Source organism: Strongylocentrotus purpuratus, unplaced genomic scaffold, assembly GCF_000002235.5.
Source record: "Strongylocentrotus purpuratus isolate Spur 01 unplaced genomic scaffold, Spur_5.0 spur5_scaffold_5, whole genome shotgun sequence".
In the NCBI taxonomy this organism is placed as follows: Eukaryota; Metazoa; Echinodermata; class Echinoidea; order Camarodonta; family Strongylocentrotidae; genus Strongylocentrotus; species Strongylocentrotus purpuratus.
The window spans coordinates 30,898,562-30,915,462 of NW_022145611.1; the positions used below are offsets into that span (position 1 = coordinate 30,898,562).

Genomic DNA, 16,901 nt, shown 5'->3' on the forward strand with positions numbered 1-16,901 from the left:
CTTTAACATATTCAAATTCGTAGTTATTTTATTGGTTTTGTGGAATTGCAATTGTGCAATTGTTAAATTGTTCTACATAAAATCTTACTTTTCTCCTTCCAGCTCTTTTTGGTATCTCCCCGACACCTATCTCTAACTAAACTGTCCTTTTCATTTCATTGTTAGTTGTTTTCTTCATTTTCCTGTTCATTTTATTGTTTAATGGTAGTTCTATTTTGAATATTATTTCATTTTGTATTTCAGATGGCATTTCTTTTCTTTTTGTAGATTCAATTTGTTTCAGCCTTTTGGCTACTATTTTGAAAGATTTTTGGTGTGATCTTAGTCAACTAATACATTGTAAAAAACAGCTTGATGTTCACTAATATCTTTGCAAATTCAATATACAGTATTTTGTAACCAATTAGGCTCAATCCATCCTTGGACCTGGGCCTATAGTAAGAGGGCAGAAATACAAAACTTGAAAAATGGACACGATTTCTTTTAGCTATTGTCAATGAAAGCATGATGTAGGTGGACTTGCCTTTTAGCTTTAAGGCTAGATGGATGTTCCCTCCTGGTACATGATGCACTTCTTAAGATATACCTCCTGAGATCAAATTCCTGTACCCTGGTATGTTTCCAAGAAAAAAATGGACCTAAAAGAATTTTGCTATCTTCATAAAAGCATGATGAAAGTGGACTTGCCTTTTAGTTTTAAGGCTAGATGTACATACTATAAGAGAAAATAATCAATTTCTTAAGATATAGCTCCAGAAATCACATTTCTGTACTCTGGTATGTTTCCAAGAATCTGCACAAAAGCTTTTTATTAAGACAAACATGATAGGCGTCAAGAATCAATATCGGTACTCAAACAACACACCCTGTCTAATCAAGATACCGTAGATACGACTATGACTATCGATAGCACAGGCTTTGAAATGTCGGCTGACGAAAAGGTTTGGATGAAAAGGGGTTTACTAAGTTCCACCAAAGAGTATTCATATGAACTCTACTTCCGTGGATATGGTTTATCATTTGACAAAATAACTAGTTCCGCTATGCCAGCAACATTGTGCTGGTAAATTTGACCTTGAATATATACTAAATACTTTTTAAAAGTCCACTGAACCATTTAAGAAGCTAAAGTTTTTTCAGTCGCCAAGTAATATACTGTTATAGCTGATAATGAAGTATGAAAACATGTAATTACCCTGTATGTAACTTAAGATTGTATGCAGTAAAGTACTCAGTATCTACAGAGATATTTTTATCATCATCATCATTATCATCACCACCATCTTAACTGTAATAGGCTTTGTCGTACCCCCTCACTCTTTAAGACCTTGTCATGCCATTCTATTCGGGCTGGTATCCCATACTCAAAGTGGTACCGACATGGATTTTGCGCGGGGAGCCAATCGGTTATCGAGTGAAGCGAAATGGGTTGTCAGTGAATCGTGGCTAAAAGCACCCAAGATTTAAGAGGAGGAAAGGGATAGCCGTACTTTAGTCGCGCAAATCCTACAGTCGAGTGAATTCTCCAAATATTCTCTCAAATGATTCTATTATGAATAGCTGTACTATAATACAGCGCCAATATGATGTCATTTGCAGCCTGAGGTTGATCTCACCCATTTTCTATATGAATGGCAACCTGAATTCCAAGTCATTTCATTTAGGTAATATTTAGGTCTGGGTGATCTAGTTTCTTCGTCGTAAAGTCATCAGTTCCACTCAAGCTGTCTCATATTATGACGTCATGTTTTATTTCTAGTAAATTGGTTGTAAAGCTTTCCATGATATAAAATTAGATGTTTGGAGTAGATAATGATAATACACAGCTTTATTTTCTCGTTAAAAAAAACGATCAGTGTATAATTGCTTAACGTATTCTAGATTTTTTTTCTTCGTTAACTGTTAACTAGTAGTTAATATTTAATGGAACTATCTATGACACATGACATACAATGTAGAAGAAAATAAGGCATAGGTTATCCTGGTTATTATAGGTGTTATCAATTTTGTTGAAGAAAAGATTATTCTTTGTGCACGCATATATATAAGTGATCTGCGGTACATCCTGCAGATCAGCTCTTGGCTTCATCAGAATCTTTATTCTTTATGTAGGCCTATTCCTTTTTTTCAATATGTTTTGTTTATGGTCAGATTTTCTTATAAACGCACAATCCAATCACCATCAATTTTCACCATTAATTTGTCTTGGTCGGGGAATAGAAAACCTTTCCCTCTCAGTGTGATCACTCAATCATGACGTCATTTAGGCGCCATTTTGTGAAATCACATAATCAATCTACCTAACCATTTATCAAAAAATAACAAATAGCTACACATAAACTTCAGGTCAAAGATCAATAGCCAGGCATAGTAATGTCCGCACGTGCGCCATCACGTGCGCGTATGCCCGCCTCAAATTTTTAAAATGCTACAAATCACTTCATGACCACATTAAAGTATGTTCAGGCCTTTTTCAATATTTGGATACTAGTAGTTTACGCACGGGTGTGTCATTGCGCGCATGCCATGTACGAAACGTAGAAATGCATTTTGTTTGCATGGATCAGATTTCTTATACTAATCTTGTCTATACTAGTTATAAAAATCCGCGCGAGCCGAAATTTTCAAAAATCTAAAAAATTACAAAATATGCTTATAATATAGTTAATTTCATTTAATACAGCTCTTAAACGAATAAATGGACCCCCATATTTCTTTTCATATTCGGATAGAGTATAATTGTAGATATGATTTTATATTTCATTTGACCATACTGTTGTTGTGACGTCATTATATAGCCCATTAAGTTCTAGCTGAGAGAATACTGCATTTTGTGAATTTTTGTTTAATTTGGACAACGAAAGTGGACGACGAGAGCATTTTGAATTTTCTTCATTTTAATGTTAAAGTAAAAATCGGCTGTGTGGGAATAATATGCACGCCTAAATAAACTCTACGGCCAATTTATTATTTAAAAAAATCAAGAAATTTGTTTGCGGGATGATTTTCAAACTTTATATTGAGTGTTCCATTACGTTAGTCTCATGCGCAAACTTTTTATAGATTATGAGTTATTGCATTATTATTTTATGAACAAAGCCTTATGAAAAATTAATTGATTTGAATTTTTAAATAATTTTTGTCTTGCACATTATACATTTTATGAACAAAGCCTTTTGATTTTTTGTTCGTATTGCATATCGTCTTCATACCTTGGCTAACGCATCATAACATATGGTTCTTTTTTACCTTTTGGTCTTTTTCCTATCGAGTTCAACTCACAGGTAGTGAAACACGAAATTGCTCCATTTCTGTGATGCTGGTATCCTTCTCAGACGTTCATTGTTTTAATATCGAGCCCGAAATTTTGTGTACAAAATCTATAAGGAAATTCCGTCATTCAAATATGTGAATGAACTAACAGCTCCTCTTTCCTAGAGCGATAGTACTGTACGTATTAGATGCCGTCTGGCGATCGTTTCTACGTCAATTCAGAACTGCAGCAGATCACCTAAATTGTCAGAAGTGACGAATTCCAGTCTAATTTTAATTTATTGTGTTATTCTGGAAGTACATCAATCAAAAGTTTAAATAATTCATGCTTCTCGTCTGATAAATCCATTGCATTGCTAAAACAAAAGCTCGAGGACTCTGCACTTCACTGGTCTTCGTCTTTTATCATCCAATATTATTATTATTTTTATCAATGATTATCATCAGTAGTCTTTATTTGGGGGGGGGGGCAAAGGGAACCATTGATATCCAACATTACAGCAATGCAAGACGTACAAACAATCAAACAATCAAAAGCAGTAATTTGATGTTAATTGCTAACAATACATATATTTTTTAGAAGTAACTACAGTATCATAATGTTATGTTTTATTTACTAGGAAACATATGATAGTTAATGGACCAATAATCAATGAAGTAAACTTGCTGGCACACTGTATGTTAAACATCTAACAGCGTACACGTTATTGAACATAAAGCATGAAGGTGTAACTCTTCAAATTTTCGCAATGTAGCAGCTTACTATCTCCCGTCGAAACTATTTAAGGAAATAAAAAGAGCCGCAATATAAACATACTACATAATGTTTTCTTGCTGAGTGACAAATGACGATATATATGTAAGACTGAACCAAAGTCGCCGATTATTTTTGGGAGACACGAAGGGTCGATACCGCTGACATTGAGACATAAATCTTTGGGAACGATCATTATTTTGATACTTTCAACAATTTCCGGGGAACATCCATCAAGTCTGTTTAGCTATCCCGATAATGCACTTACCAGTCTCAATCTTTGCTCGTAAATTCTACCAAGTTCCGTTTTTCTCTGCCTCTTTCCCTTCCTTCCACCCTCCTTCCCTCTCTTCTCTTTCTCCCTCACGTCGTATACCGCTCTCTGCCTTCTGCTTCTCGCTTTCCATTTTACGTCAAGTACCTCGACCCCTCACATACGAACAAATATACCGATCACACTTCGATTAATAGACATACAATGCTGGAACACATGTTTTGGCTGTATAATTTCCTATATAAAGAAACGTATCATTTCATTAATTAATTCGACCAAATTGGAGACATAATTATTGCTACAAATGAGAAATATAAAGTATAGAACCAAAATATGCATTGCAAGCAACTAAATAAAAAAAAAATATTTTGGTATTTTCATATCTCAGGGAGATAACAGCCTATAGCAAAAATAGTAACACACTCTTTCATACGCATAGACCACACGCACACCCTCACGCCACACGCCACACACCCAAGCACACACACGTTCCCACCCAAACACCACACGCCACACACCTCACGTGCACATACACACACTCCCATCAACACACCACATACATACACACCACATCTAGCAACCCACGCGCACGCACACACCCAATCTACACCCCACTAACTCACACAGCCGCGGACAAAACGTTTGTACTTGAATGCTCCCGTCGTTTATTAAGTGCTAAAACAAGTAACATAATGCTTCTAACAATTATTTTTTTTTAAAACAGAGTCTAAAGCTGGTATTATAAGATCTAGAATGGAGTTTAAGAAATGTAAGAATACCTTTCAATCATAAAATAACCTAAAACCGCGTTACTAATGCGGTCATACTACTTATATTGTCTCTGTTTTATTTCTTGATAACATATCATCAGACTAAAGGGGTGTATATAGTACTTTAATTAGGTCATGATAGACGACGTACCATCTAGAAAGCAACATCTTTGGAACAACATATTATTGTAAAAGAAAATCCTCCACACAATCAGTAAGGACCCAGGATCTTATTGCTGGGGCGAGGCCAAAGTCAGATAATCTCAGATAAAGGGGGAACATTTTTGTGTGTACACTCAATGTGAACTTACGGTATATCAGAGTTTGTTTTGCAGGAGAGTGGGGGGAGGGGATGTGCCGCCCATGGATTCCGTCATTTTTATTTTCTTCTGAGGCTCCTTCTTCTACACAGGCAAATGTTAAAACCATTAAGACGTATCAGAAGGGTATTCAGTAATATCATGATAGATAATATATAAACTGGCTTAGTCTTTTGGACACGATCATTTATATTTTTAATAGTTTTTAGGATTTTATGTAACCTTAAAGCCCCTCTTTAAAGTGTTGGGAGCCCCAAATTCGCCAGAAATTTGATGGCGAAATTTCACTTAAATTGTATCATAATGTGAAAGAGGATGTCATTTAAGAAAAACTTCAGCAAAGTTCCCCCCCCCCCAAATGTGTTTGAAGATATATATTGATAAAAGACGTACGTAAGTTGTACGCAGAAAAAAACAATTCTTTTGTATTCTTTCCACAATATTTGACTCCAAACACAATTGTTTTGAAATTCTTTGCAGAAATGTGTCTTAAATTACATCTTCTTTCACATAATGGTAGTTACAATTTAAGTAAAATTTTGCCATCAAATCTTTGGGGCTACAAACAATTTAGAGGGGCTTAAAAATGGTAACTGAAGTGAAGCGTGTTTTCCTGAAATTGCTATTACACGTTCAAATTCTTTCATTGTATATTATGGCCATTGCTTTATTGCCTAAAGTCCAGTCAGCGTATCAAATAGCTTTCAATAGCTTTTTGTGATGTTCAAATCACTGCATTTTGTTACAGATATGACTCCCTTGTGTTTACCACACTGGGCGGCTAGTCCTTTATGTTAGATATCACCTTTTTATATAATGCCATTAATAATGATAAATATTGTTTAGATTATTGTTTTAAAAAAAGGATAAAACTTTTTATTTGCAGCTAAAAGGTCCCCTGGGATATAAGTATGTCATGGCCTTCATTTTACCTATCACAATGAAAACAAATACTATTGAACATGTTATTGCATTGGTTTGAAGTTATTTCGAAGTTACAAAACTGCATAAAAGTTTATGAAATTTTGTAAGTTTCAATTTGTGTACATTGTGTATGAGTACAACTCAGACTGCATTTCATTTTAGTAGAAGGAGGGGGAAAGGAAGTAGTAGAAGTTCTTCTTTTCCTTCTGCTAGCTTTCTACAGTCATCTATTTAGCACTTGGAACTTAGTGCTTGGAACATAAAGTAAGTTTGACATTTATCGGTTTCTAATGCCATGTTACCTTAAAAGGGTCGGTCGTGCCCCTTTAACTTTCAATGTAATTTGGTATTCAACTATGAATGAATCGTTCCTGACTGGATTCCTGTGGTAATGGTTCAGATAATGTAGATTCGTATTCATCCACATGCATGCTTTATTCGAATGTAGCATTTCTCTTTCTTCTCCCGTCACACCCCTCTCTCTCTCTCTCTCTCTCTCTCACTTTCTCTCTCTCTCTATGTCTCTCTCCCTCATGAACGTCTACTTTATCTCAGTGGGTAAGCCTTCATTGTAATGTGTGTGAGTGTGGTTTTGCATCGCTTCCCCCTTTCTCTATGTTACCCTTTCTCTATCGCATTCTCCCCCCCCCCTCTCACTCTCCGTCCCTCTCTCGCCTTCCCCGTTATGTACCTCTCATATTGTGCTTGATTTGGTTAAACTATCTCACGTTTTGATAATCATTTCTGGAAGTGCACACACATGGTGTCCACTACTAATTTTGTAAAAAGAAATGAACGAAATATATTTGACATTCTACGTAATTACGTGCATTACTGGAAGGTTGCGAGCTCATGATCAATCACAATCGCCGCTGCTGCAAAAACAATCATTCTTCCTATATTTTTTTTAAACGCATCACCCAAAGATAATTTCGGTAGACTCTATGATTTTTATTTGATTTAGTAGACATAATAATAGATTATGTTGTCAGTGCAACTTTCAACAATTATATTTAATTTCAACTGGCATCGAATTGATACCACTGTACCACTAGGCGCATTAGCATGTGATGAAATAGTGAACTAATATTTGGCTTTTTATTGATATATTCGTGTTTACGATAAGATTAGAACGATAATATTCACGAAAAATATCTAAACAATTATTTTTAACTTGAAAATAAAAGAGAAATATAATAGTTAATTTGTGACACGTAAAAAAAAAATACCGGTTGTACACAGTTTTCATTTATATTAAGTAATCATAGTCCTTTCAAATAATAAACCTAAACCGGTCACGACTTATTATCTTACGTTTTTGTCTCCATCAATATTGGTCAACGCACGTGGAATACGAAGAGTAGAGTGGTCAGATCATGAATATTCATGACATTGTCGCCACGTCTTACCAATTAGATCATTTGGTATGCCGCGAGGAAAATGAGTAGTAGGGTGGTATCGCGCGCAACGCGAGATTGTGTCATTGTAGAACGAGTCGCTCCCGTGAACGCACGGATCGAGGGTCATTATTAACGTCCGGATCGGATCGGGAGGGAACGGTTACAGGAAAAGGTTTTCAAACTTCAAACAATACGTGAAGAAAGTGAAGATAACTCAATCCTTGTGTGATTTAACACCAATGATAGGAGGCTAAGGCCAATTGTTGAGAATGGCGGGAGTCGGGACGACCGAATCGTTTTTGGATTTTGGTTTTCAGAACTCCACTCTCCCGTTCGACACTGAAAATGTAAGCAAACCGAGATGCTTTCAAGGATCTCCAGAATGTGTCTGGATGTTCCATGGTTATTACAGCGATCTTACACAGTTAGCCAGCGTCTACATCATCTTCATCGTCATCTTCGTAGTTATCATGGCCCTGGGAATAGCTGGCAATTCTATGGTCATCGGTGTCGTCTGGTCAAATCGGTCAATGAGGACTCCGACCAATTATTACATCGTCAGTCTGGCGGTCAGTGACCTTTTGGTAATCACGTTTGCCATGCCGCTTAAACTTATTGAATACACAGCGGATGTCGATCTTAAGATATTCAGCACGGCTCTCTGTTCTTTCGCAGCCTTTGTCATGCCGGCAGTGGTTTTTACCAGTATCTGGACCCTAGTGGCCATCTCGATAGACCGGTAAGTGTTATCGATTGTTCCGCTGATTTTAGACATTAATCCCGCCAACGGCTAGAAAACACATTATGATAAGGATATATCCGGTCGGGAATGTGTTAGGAATTAAAGGGAAGCTTAAGAATGTAACGGCTTCCTTTAAAAAATGTGATGTTTGTTTAAAAAAAAAATCCAATATTATTTTATTAACAATCGTGATTATTAACAAAGAAAGTAATGAAATATACTATTCAATTGTATAGATAAAATATATATGAAACAAAATTAAAAAATTAACTGGCCTAGGTCAGGTTTTATTATTAAAAATACAGGGCTAAAAAGTCACACTATTTATGATGGATAGTGATACCCAATGTACAACGATGTTAACAGACATTTTTTTAATATGTCGTCTGTTTGGCGTTACGAGGGCGTTAACTCCATGTTAAAGTAGTATGGATGAATGTCATTGTGGCTCCAAACAGATGATGTTACATAAATACAAGATATATAAATACATAATTTAGAAGCAATACATGACATGTACAGTATTGTGACTGACGCGTAAGAATCATCAAAACGAACAAACATGATTTATCCGGTATTTTCATTCATACGAGAGCTGTTGGAAAAAATAGGAATTGTGAGATAAACATGTAATTCATGTAGCTAAGAAACAATGCGTGCGACTGATATATGTCATAATAAATTGAACAAGTTTGAGCGGAACTCATCATTCATACAAAAGCAGTTTGAAAAACAGAATTTAGGAAGTAAGCATAAAAAGAAAATGGAACGGGAAGAAAAGGAAGTAGAAGGGAAGGAAGGGGAAGATAAAGAAAAAGGGAAAGAGCATCACACCCTTTCTTTTTCTAAGTATGAAAATATGCTGGTTTCAGCATTCGTATCAGAGTCAGATCACACCTTGTTATGAGTCAAAATGTTGTTAACCAGTTCTTACATAGAAAAGGAAAGCAAAGGAAAATCCTTAGATACTTGATACAATATCGTATATCGGTAGATAAAAAGAATGGTTTCTATCCAATATCATACGCGAAGTTGACCAGTCTTCTGATATTTCGAAACACAACTCGGGATGTAACCCCTTTTGTTTATCTTTTGTCACATCGGGAAAAACAAAGTAACCATTCAGTGTAATGGTAGATTGGTCACAGTAATATGATTACGAAAACTCGGAGATTTCCTGTCTTAACAGTAGACAACTTTTCTTAAAGCATTATTCAACTTCCTTTGATCAGTATAATTTTCGATCTTTTTCATATGCCAATTGAAATGTAATCGTGGATGTCACCTGTCCCGAATAATCTCATTCTTTTTTTGTTTTACTTCTGTCCTTATCTTTTTATATTTGTTGATGAGAATAATATCACCAATTGAATACTGGGGTGTTAGATATATACAATCTAAAAATGAGGGGATATTCAAACGTGTATTCTGCTCTTAAACGTTGACTGCTCTAAGTAATGATAAAACCGACAAATACAATCGCTAAGTGAGAAAGGCTTGACAATCCATCAACTCAGAGCAGGCATTGAGGATTTCTTAATAATTACACGTTCGGTTGATAACAAAGATTCCTGCTCTCTCTATATATGGTGATATTAATAGCGACAATGATAATAACATGATGGTAATAATGGTGCTTATTCCACTCAACTGTACTGGTTCACCATATTATCTCACATAAGTCCGATATTTTACCAACTGAAAACCGTAACAGTAATCGACATAAATTCGCTACAAACTTTACTACTCATGTTTAAGTATTTATATAATAATAATAATAATAATAATAATAATAATAATAATAGCCTAATAGTCCACTCCAAATTTTATTAAACCGAAACGGAAATTCTTTTTGCCCAATTGATCGTGAGCCCGGCAGCCATTTACTCTTACCCTACTCGTAATTCCTTAAATTGTCATCTAGTCAACCCGAAATTACTTATTGCCATAGATTCATACTTCACCATTTTCCAGACCTATGGAACTCTTCCAGAATCTACCAAATCACGTTGCTACCTCTACTCATTTAAGGCCAAAGTTAAAACGATGTTAATATCAGAATACCCAAGGTAAAATTGTTGTTTTAACTCTTCAATCTTCATCATAATATCATCTTTTCCTTCATTCGAATCATCATCACCATCGTCATCATCATCATTATCATCATCTTCATCACCATTCTCAGCATTATCCCCATCTGCATTGTCAATATCACCATCCTTATAATTTGTATTTTCAATTACTTATTCATTTCTGCTCAATAAATGTGATAATCTATTTCATGAGACTTTTCGTATTTTCAAGCGGTCTGCTTACAATGACAGTCCTTCTTTTATAATGTTTGATGAAATTGAGTATTAATGACATTGTATCATTTTTTTGTTGAAAATAACAATTGTTATTATACATTTGCTTAATTATTATTCACTGTCAGAAAAATACTTATCGTATTTTATATTACTACTGTTATCGAAAAACTGCAAATCAAATCAACTCAACTTAGCAACTCTCTTTATAAAACACGGCAGTCGCTGCTATCCATCAAACTTAAAGATAAAGTTGAGTTCTGGTCATGCGATTGCATTGTGAAAGTAAAGGTGTGGAATCGATCAGAAAAGGTTGATCATCTAGCATATAAGTATTGGTTCCAAAATCATCAAAATGACAAGATATTTGGCCCAGTCTTGGTAAAGTTACAAGCACTGTACACAAAAAGATGTATATGGGACTACAGGAATATGTGGCATAAAAATCCGTCCCGATTTTTATGATGTTACATGCCATATTTATAATATTAGGGCATTTGAAGAGACATGCTTTTCAGGGAATATGTTTTATCTGATGTTCTTCCACACTTGCATATTACAATGATAACGCTCACAAATTATTTTTCACCTCTTTACCGGAACTCAACCTGCTCTTTAAACGCATTATTCCATCGGCACTCCCAGGGGGGGATATAATCATTTCCACACATGCAGGCAGACAAAACAGTTGGAAATCCTTTCAACCAATGTTTCACACATCCGTTTTTGAGTAGCTAAGAACCAGGGCAAGGACTTTACTCTGGTCTTAAGAAATCAAGAGGTACAGACCTATCCTGAATATAAAGACATTTTCACTAACCAGTCATATTCTTGCATAATTCTTTTTACTTTGAAATCTTTTTAACTATATAAAAAGTCTTTAAGATGTGATAATTGTTCTAAACGTTTGACAATAGTTTAAATCTAAATTCTCCCGATGCCCAAAGGCCAAACTATCGGTTATACGCATTGCGATGCCGGTAGATATGGCCTTGCAAGATATCATATCGGCGTTGCTAGGATTACGAATCTCTTCACAACTATTTCATTCATTCAGCTTTCCATTTCTCTCTTGGGTGGAGAATGGCAATAGAGATTAATCAAGTATCAGTACAGGAGTAGAGGGGAAAACTTTAAATCAAAGTTCTGACTCTCCAAATCTGCTTTGGAGCTAATTTGACCTTTCCGTTGTCAAATAGTTTCAACAACTTTTTTTGAAACTGCAAAGCTTCAGATTTCTTTTCACAAAATGATCCCTCGTCTGTATTTCTAAAGTTTTTATATATCCCATGATCAATACTTGGCTTTCTACTCAGTCCCTCGTAGTTTAAGAAAAGCTTCCATATCCACAAAGGTGCAGCTATCCAGATGTTTGATATTTATATCCTTATTTTGAAAACTGTATAGGATTTCACTCACCAGCATTATTTCTGGAATAAACACAAAGCACACTCTAATAATCAATAGTTGCAATTTGCACAGTGATATGATCTTGTATGTTTCCACGGGAATATACTAATTTGTATAGTCTATTTTTGTTACCGCTCGGATTAAAAGATATGGGTTTGCAGGAATGAACATGGAGGATGTTGTGGATTCTTCAAATATAATTAATAAATGATCACACATTTCTGCAGTCATCGGTATAAATATAATTGTCTGTTTCATATATCCTTTACTATCACCAAGGAGTCTTATCAATTTTTGTATTACTTCGCTTGATTCCATGAAATACAGAAGTGTCAATTTAGGTATCTTATGCACAGACCTGAATTTAGAGAAAATATGATGCATTGCTTCTTAGGCTGATCTGAATGCCAAGGGATCAATTGCCATTAAAGCCACGCGGGAGCAGAAATGTGCTTATACCTCCTTAGACAGATACAAGTAACGATAATATTATATTGCTGTCGAAGTTGAGACGTAAACCGTGCGTCATTTATACTTTAGAAGGGTGCACAGACACGTATTACTACCTTAATCACATGGTAATAAAGAGGCATTCGCAATAAAAACATCTCCACAATACATATGCAGAAATGGTGTTAGTTTTTCTTAACAAAAGAAACCTTTATAAAGACGGTCGTTATTTAGGCATAACAAGAATTTTGTCTGGTGTGTTATTAGCAATTATACTTCAGAGTTTATCCTTTGTCTGAAAGAGGAAAGAACTGGAAAATAATTTCAGGGGGGAGAGAAAGAAAGAAAATGCTAAGGATCTAAGGAGGATGACTTAAGATATTGTATTCAAGGGAGTTTCTTACTGTTTTGACCCGCTTGATTGCTTCTGGTGATAATATACCGTGTGAGTAAAAAAAAAAGTCTACACCTAGAAAATTGCTAATTATTTTAAAAATCATCTATAAACAGTAAAGTATTATACATCTTATGAAAGAGTGTTTTATCACAAATCATTTCAAATGATTTCAAAAATGATACCAAATTGGTATCATTTTTGTGTGGTATGTGTTCACGCTTGGATGAACAGGATGTATTGTTTGCGAGAGTGCAAAAATCGACTTGCGCCTAAGCTGCTTATGTGATGTTTAAATAAAACAATTGGGATTTGGGTATTAAATCGGTTGTTGCAGATCCAAATAACACCCCTAACAAAATTAATCATGCCACACATATCAAATATCAATGAACATTTGTGCGCGTGTGTGTATGCGTGTGTGACTTTGCTTGTGCAAAAAGCGTATGCAATGCATGACATTTGATCATTCAATTCATTCTCTCACTTTTTGCACTCTCGCAAAATATGCCTCCTGTTCATCCAAGCGTGAACACATACCACACAACAATGATACCAAAGGATTTGGGATAAAACACTCTTTCATGAGATGAATAACAATTTACTGTTCATTGATAAGTTTTTAAATAATTAGCAATTTTTTAGGTGTAAACTTTTTGTTGACCCACACGGTATATTTAATTGTTGCTTGTCTGTATGTACATGTGTGTGTAATTGGGTTTTAACAGAGCTGTATCAACCAGATATGATTTTACGTCTGGGGACCGACCTTTAACGTCACCATTCGAAAGACATGTCCATCCGAAAGACAGTTTGAATGGATGTACCTGTATATCTATTAATAACTTAATTTATCATAATAATTTCATCATTCAAATCAAAACAGTGATCTTTTTTATAAAAACATATAAAGAACTTTCGAATGTATATATAATCAATATCTATAAAATAGAATATCTCTTTTTTTTTTGCAATTATATAAATATATCAGTGGGATACATTTGGGAACAAGCAATGGAAGAGAGACAGAGAGTGAGGGGTGTGACGAGTGAAGAAAGCGAAATGCTAGATTCGAAAAAAAAACAGGCATGAATCTCTAGGGGGGAGAGCATTCCACATCGAAGGCCCTGCATTAGCAAAGTTTTTTTTCCGCCCCATACTTTAGTCATTGAGATTTTTTAGGAAGAACAAGAAATCCAGAGTTTTGAGATCTGGACGAAATGTAATGATATATAAAAGTAATATTATACTGTAGTCAAGAGCCATGGAAACAATGAAATAAAAGTAGAAAAACTTTGAAAACAATGCGTTCACTCATGGGCAACAATTATAGTTTTTGAGAACTTGTGTGATGTGACTGTGTTCGTTCTAGAGGTTCACTATACGAGCAGCAGCATTCTGTTTATTGTGTAATTATACAAGCTGATTTTGAGGTAAGTTGAACAAAAATGAGCATTTCCATAAGCAAGTGTAATCTTCTCTGTGGCATTGCGAGTGAGGTATTTACGTATAAATCCTAAGTTACTTAACGTAAGGAGTGACTTCTGCAACAAAATGATCAAATCACCAACGATTCGATTGTTTCCATTTTGATAGGTACAAACAAAATATTCCTTGTAAGATGGAATAGTTTCGGGTTCAAATTTGATCTTGACGTCCCCAAAAGCTTGGGAATTGGCATTTTGAATTTCAGTTTGGGTTGAGATTTGCACTTGTATGGATTCGATATCAGTTTTGAATCCTTGGTTTGTGATCGAGCAGAGCTGGGATTATTTTTTTCCTGATTCGTACCTTGGTTACATACGGACCTAACGAGGAAGCTAACTCCATTATCTCTGATTAAACAGCTGCGTCATAGCGTAAGCTCTATTCTACAGCATTCATTCATTGCATTCATTGTGAGACATAAAGGAGTTTAAGCCCTTGGCCGAAGAATGAATAAACAAAGAGAGGTAAAACAATTAGAATAAGAGAATGACATTGTAATTACAACATCGAATTCAATAATGTTAGTAAATTAACGAATGCATACAGATGTATCGAAGTAAATTCGGTAAAGTTGTAAAGTGAGTTTGGAGGTCTGAAAACGAGGGCAAAGGTAGAAGGAGGGGAATAAATAACGCTGAAAAAAGTCAACCATAATTCATGAATGTTACTTTTCACGACTTATATGATTATGATAAAAATTATGTTTGGGGCGCACATTATCCTTGTAATGAATGCATATTTTCATGTCATTATTGAATAAAAACTAAATTCACTACTTATTTTCAAATGTAACAAAATGCAGACCTAAGAACGAAAAACATGCGCATACTACTTTACGTCGGCCTTCAAAGCAAATGTAATAAATAACGTTTTCCATTTCTCAATACGGCAACGAGATAAAGAGTATGAACTATTCTGCCTGATATAGAACACGAACAACGAAAGATTGACGTTGAAAACATAGATAAGTACATATTTATGAATAAATTCCTAAGTGCATTTGAGCATCCAAACCTAAATATTCACTTGGACTCTTGGACCTCTAAAAATCGAAGAGACTGCTGTCTTAGTGAGATGTGAACGTATCAAGCCCAAAATGACAAGGTTAACCACATTACGAAAGAAAGACATGATAAAAGCGATGAAACAAACAAATAAATTATTGCGCGTATACGAATGACCAGTTGTGTTGACAAACAAAATATATAAACAAAAGAAATTAAAAAATCAGAATGAAAGCGCAAAATAAAGACCTATGCATATTTTCTATTTTGTGCTGGTTGTATTAAGCCCGTTACATACCGGGCGTACATCATTCACCCCATGTAGGACGGCGTCAGTACGCGTCATGTGGGGTGTCACCGTGCAAAAAGACTGTGACTGGAAAATAAAGATTATAAACATGGCGTGTGTATGCGTCAGATATCTTCGCAAGCGCGTATTAGCGCAGCTGATGACGCAATTGAAATGACGTGCTGTGTGCAACGGCTATTGTAAGATACAGAAATGAAAAGAGCACGACAGTCACGTAATTGGATTGTACAGCGATGGTATTTCGCTTCATGTGTGAACGGAGTTTCAATAAGGTGGGTCAAAAGTAGACCAGTGGTTCGACACAATCAGTGAGTGACTCGATAAAGATTGCTCTTGACATTGTTCTGTAAGCAATCGATCAGTCATGATGCCAGTTCGTTCATGTGTATGAAGTTCTTGATTTAATCAGTCGGTTGGAGACAGTCGAATCGTGTTTTTTCTTGGTAGGCCTATGTCAACCCCACGGGGCCTCTTACTTCAGGAGCATCTATGTTTTAAAGAAGGCGGAATTGTGTTTAGAAGGGGTATTACAACATTCTCATCAAGTTACATGCTTTGTATGTCACTTGAAACTAAGTCATCATTTCATATTATTTCCGCCATATTACACATATTCTAAGATGAATTGATATACGCAATATGAAAAAGACATCTAATCGTAAAGAGGCTCAGTAACGGGGTTTTTTTGGTGACAATTATTTGAGAAATTATAGTTAAAGTTTCCTTTTGATTTATTTTACATTTAATTGTTGACTTGTACCTGAAGCTAAATTATTTCGATAAAATTAAAGCTAATGTCAGACGTGGGGTAAAATCACTTTAAGAATGAGACTCGCAAACTGCTGTGGGAAGCCGCAGGATAATCATAATAAATCAAAGGATTACCGAAAACTGTAAACTTATTTATAAAAGAAAAACAATTTCAAATCATTTTCGGAAGAATCACCGTATTCTGCGATTATAATTGCAGCATTGTGCAAGTTAAATACACTAGATAATAATCATTTTATCAAGATATTTTCACAGATATAAACACAGGCACACGCATTCGAACACGCACACGCACACGCACACTCTAAGAT

At 35.3% G+C, this 16,901-nt stretch overlaps 1 protein-coding gene across 1 annotated transcript in view; it reads left to right on the forward strand.

Moving 5' to 3' along the window:
- The first annotated feature begins 7,823 nt into the window (after nt 1-7,823).
- LOC764194 (substance-P receptor) overlaps nt 7,824-16,901 on the forward strand; it is a 30,554-nt gene continuing 21,476 nt past the window's right edge. Inside the window, exon 1 of the mRNA XM_001200425.4 lies at nt 7,824-8,454. Within this exon, the coding sequence (XP_001200425.2) occupies nt 7,985-8,454 (470 nt within the window). The 5' untranslated portion in view covers nt 7,824-7,984. The remainder of the gene's footprint in view (nt 8,455-16,901) is intronic.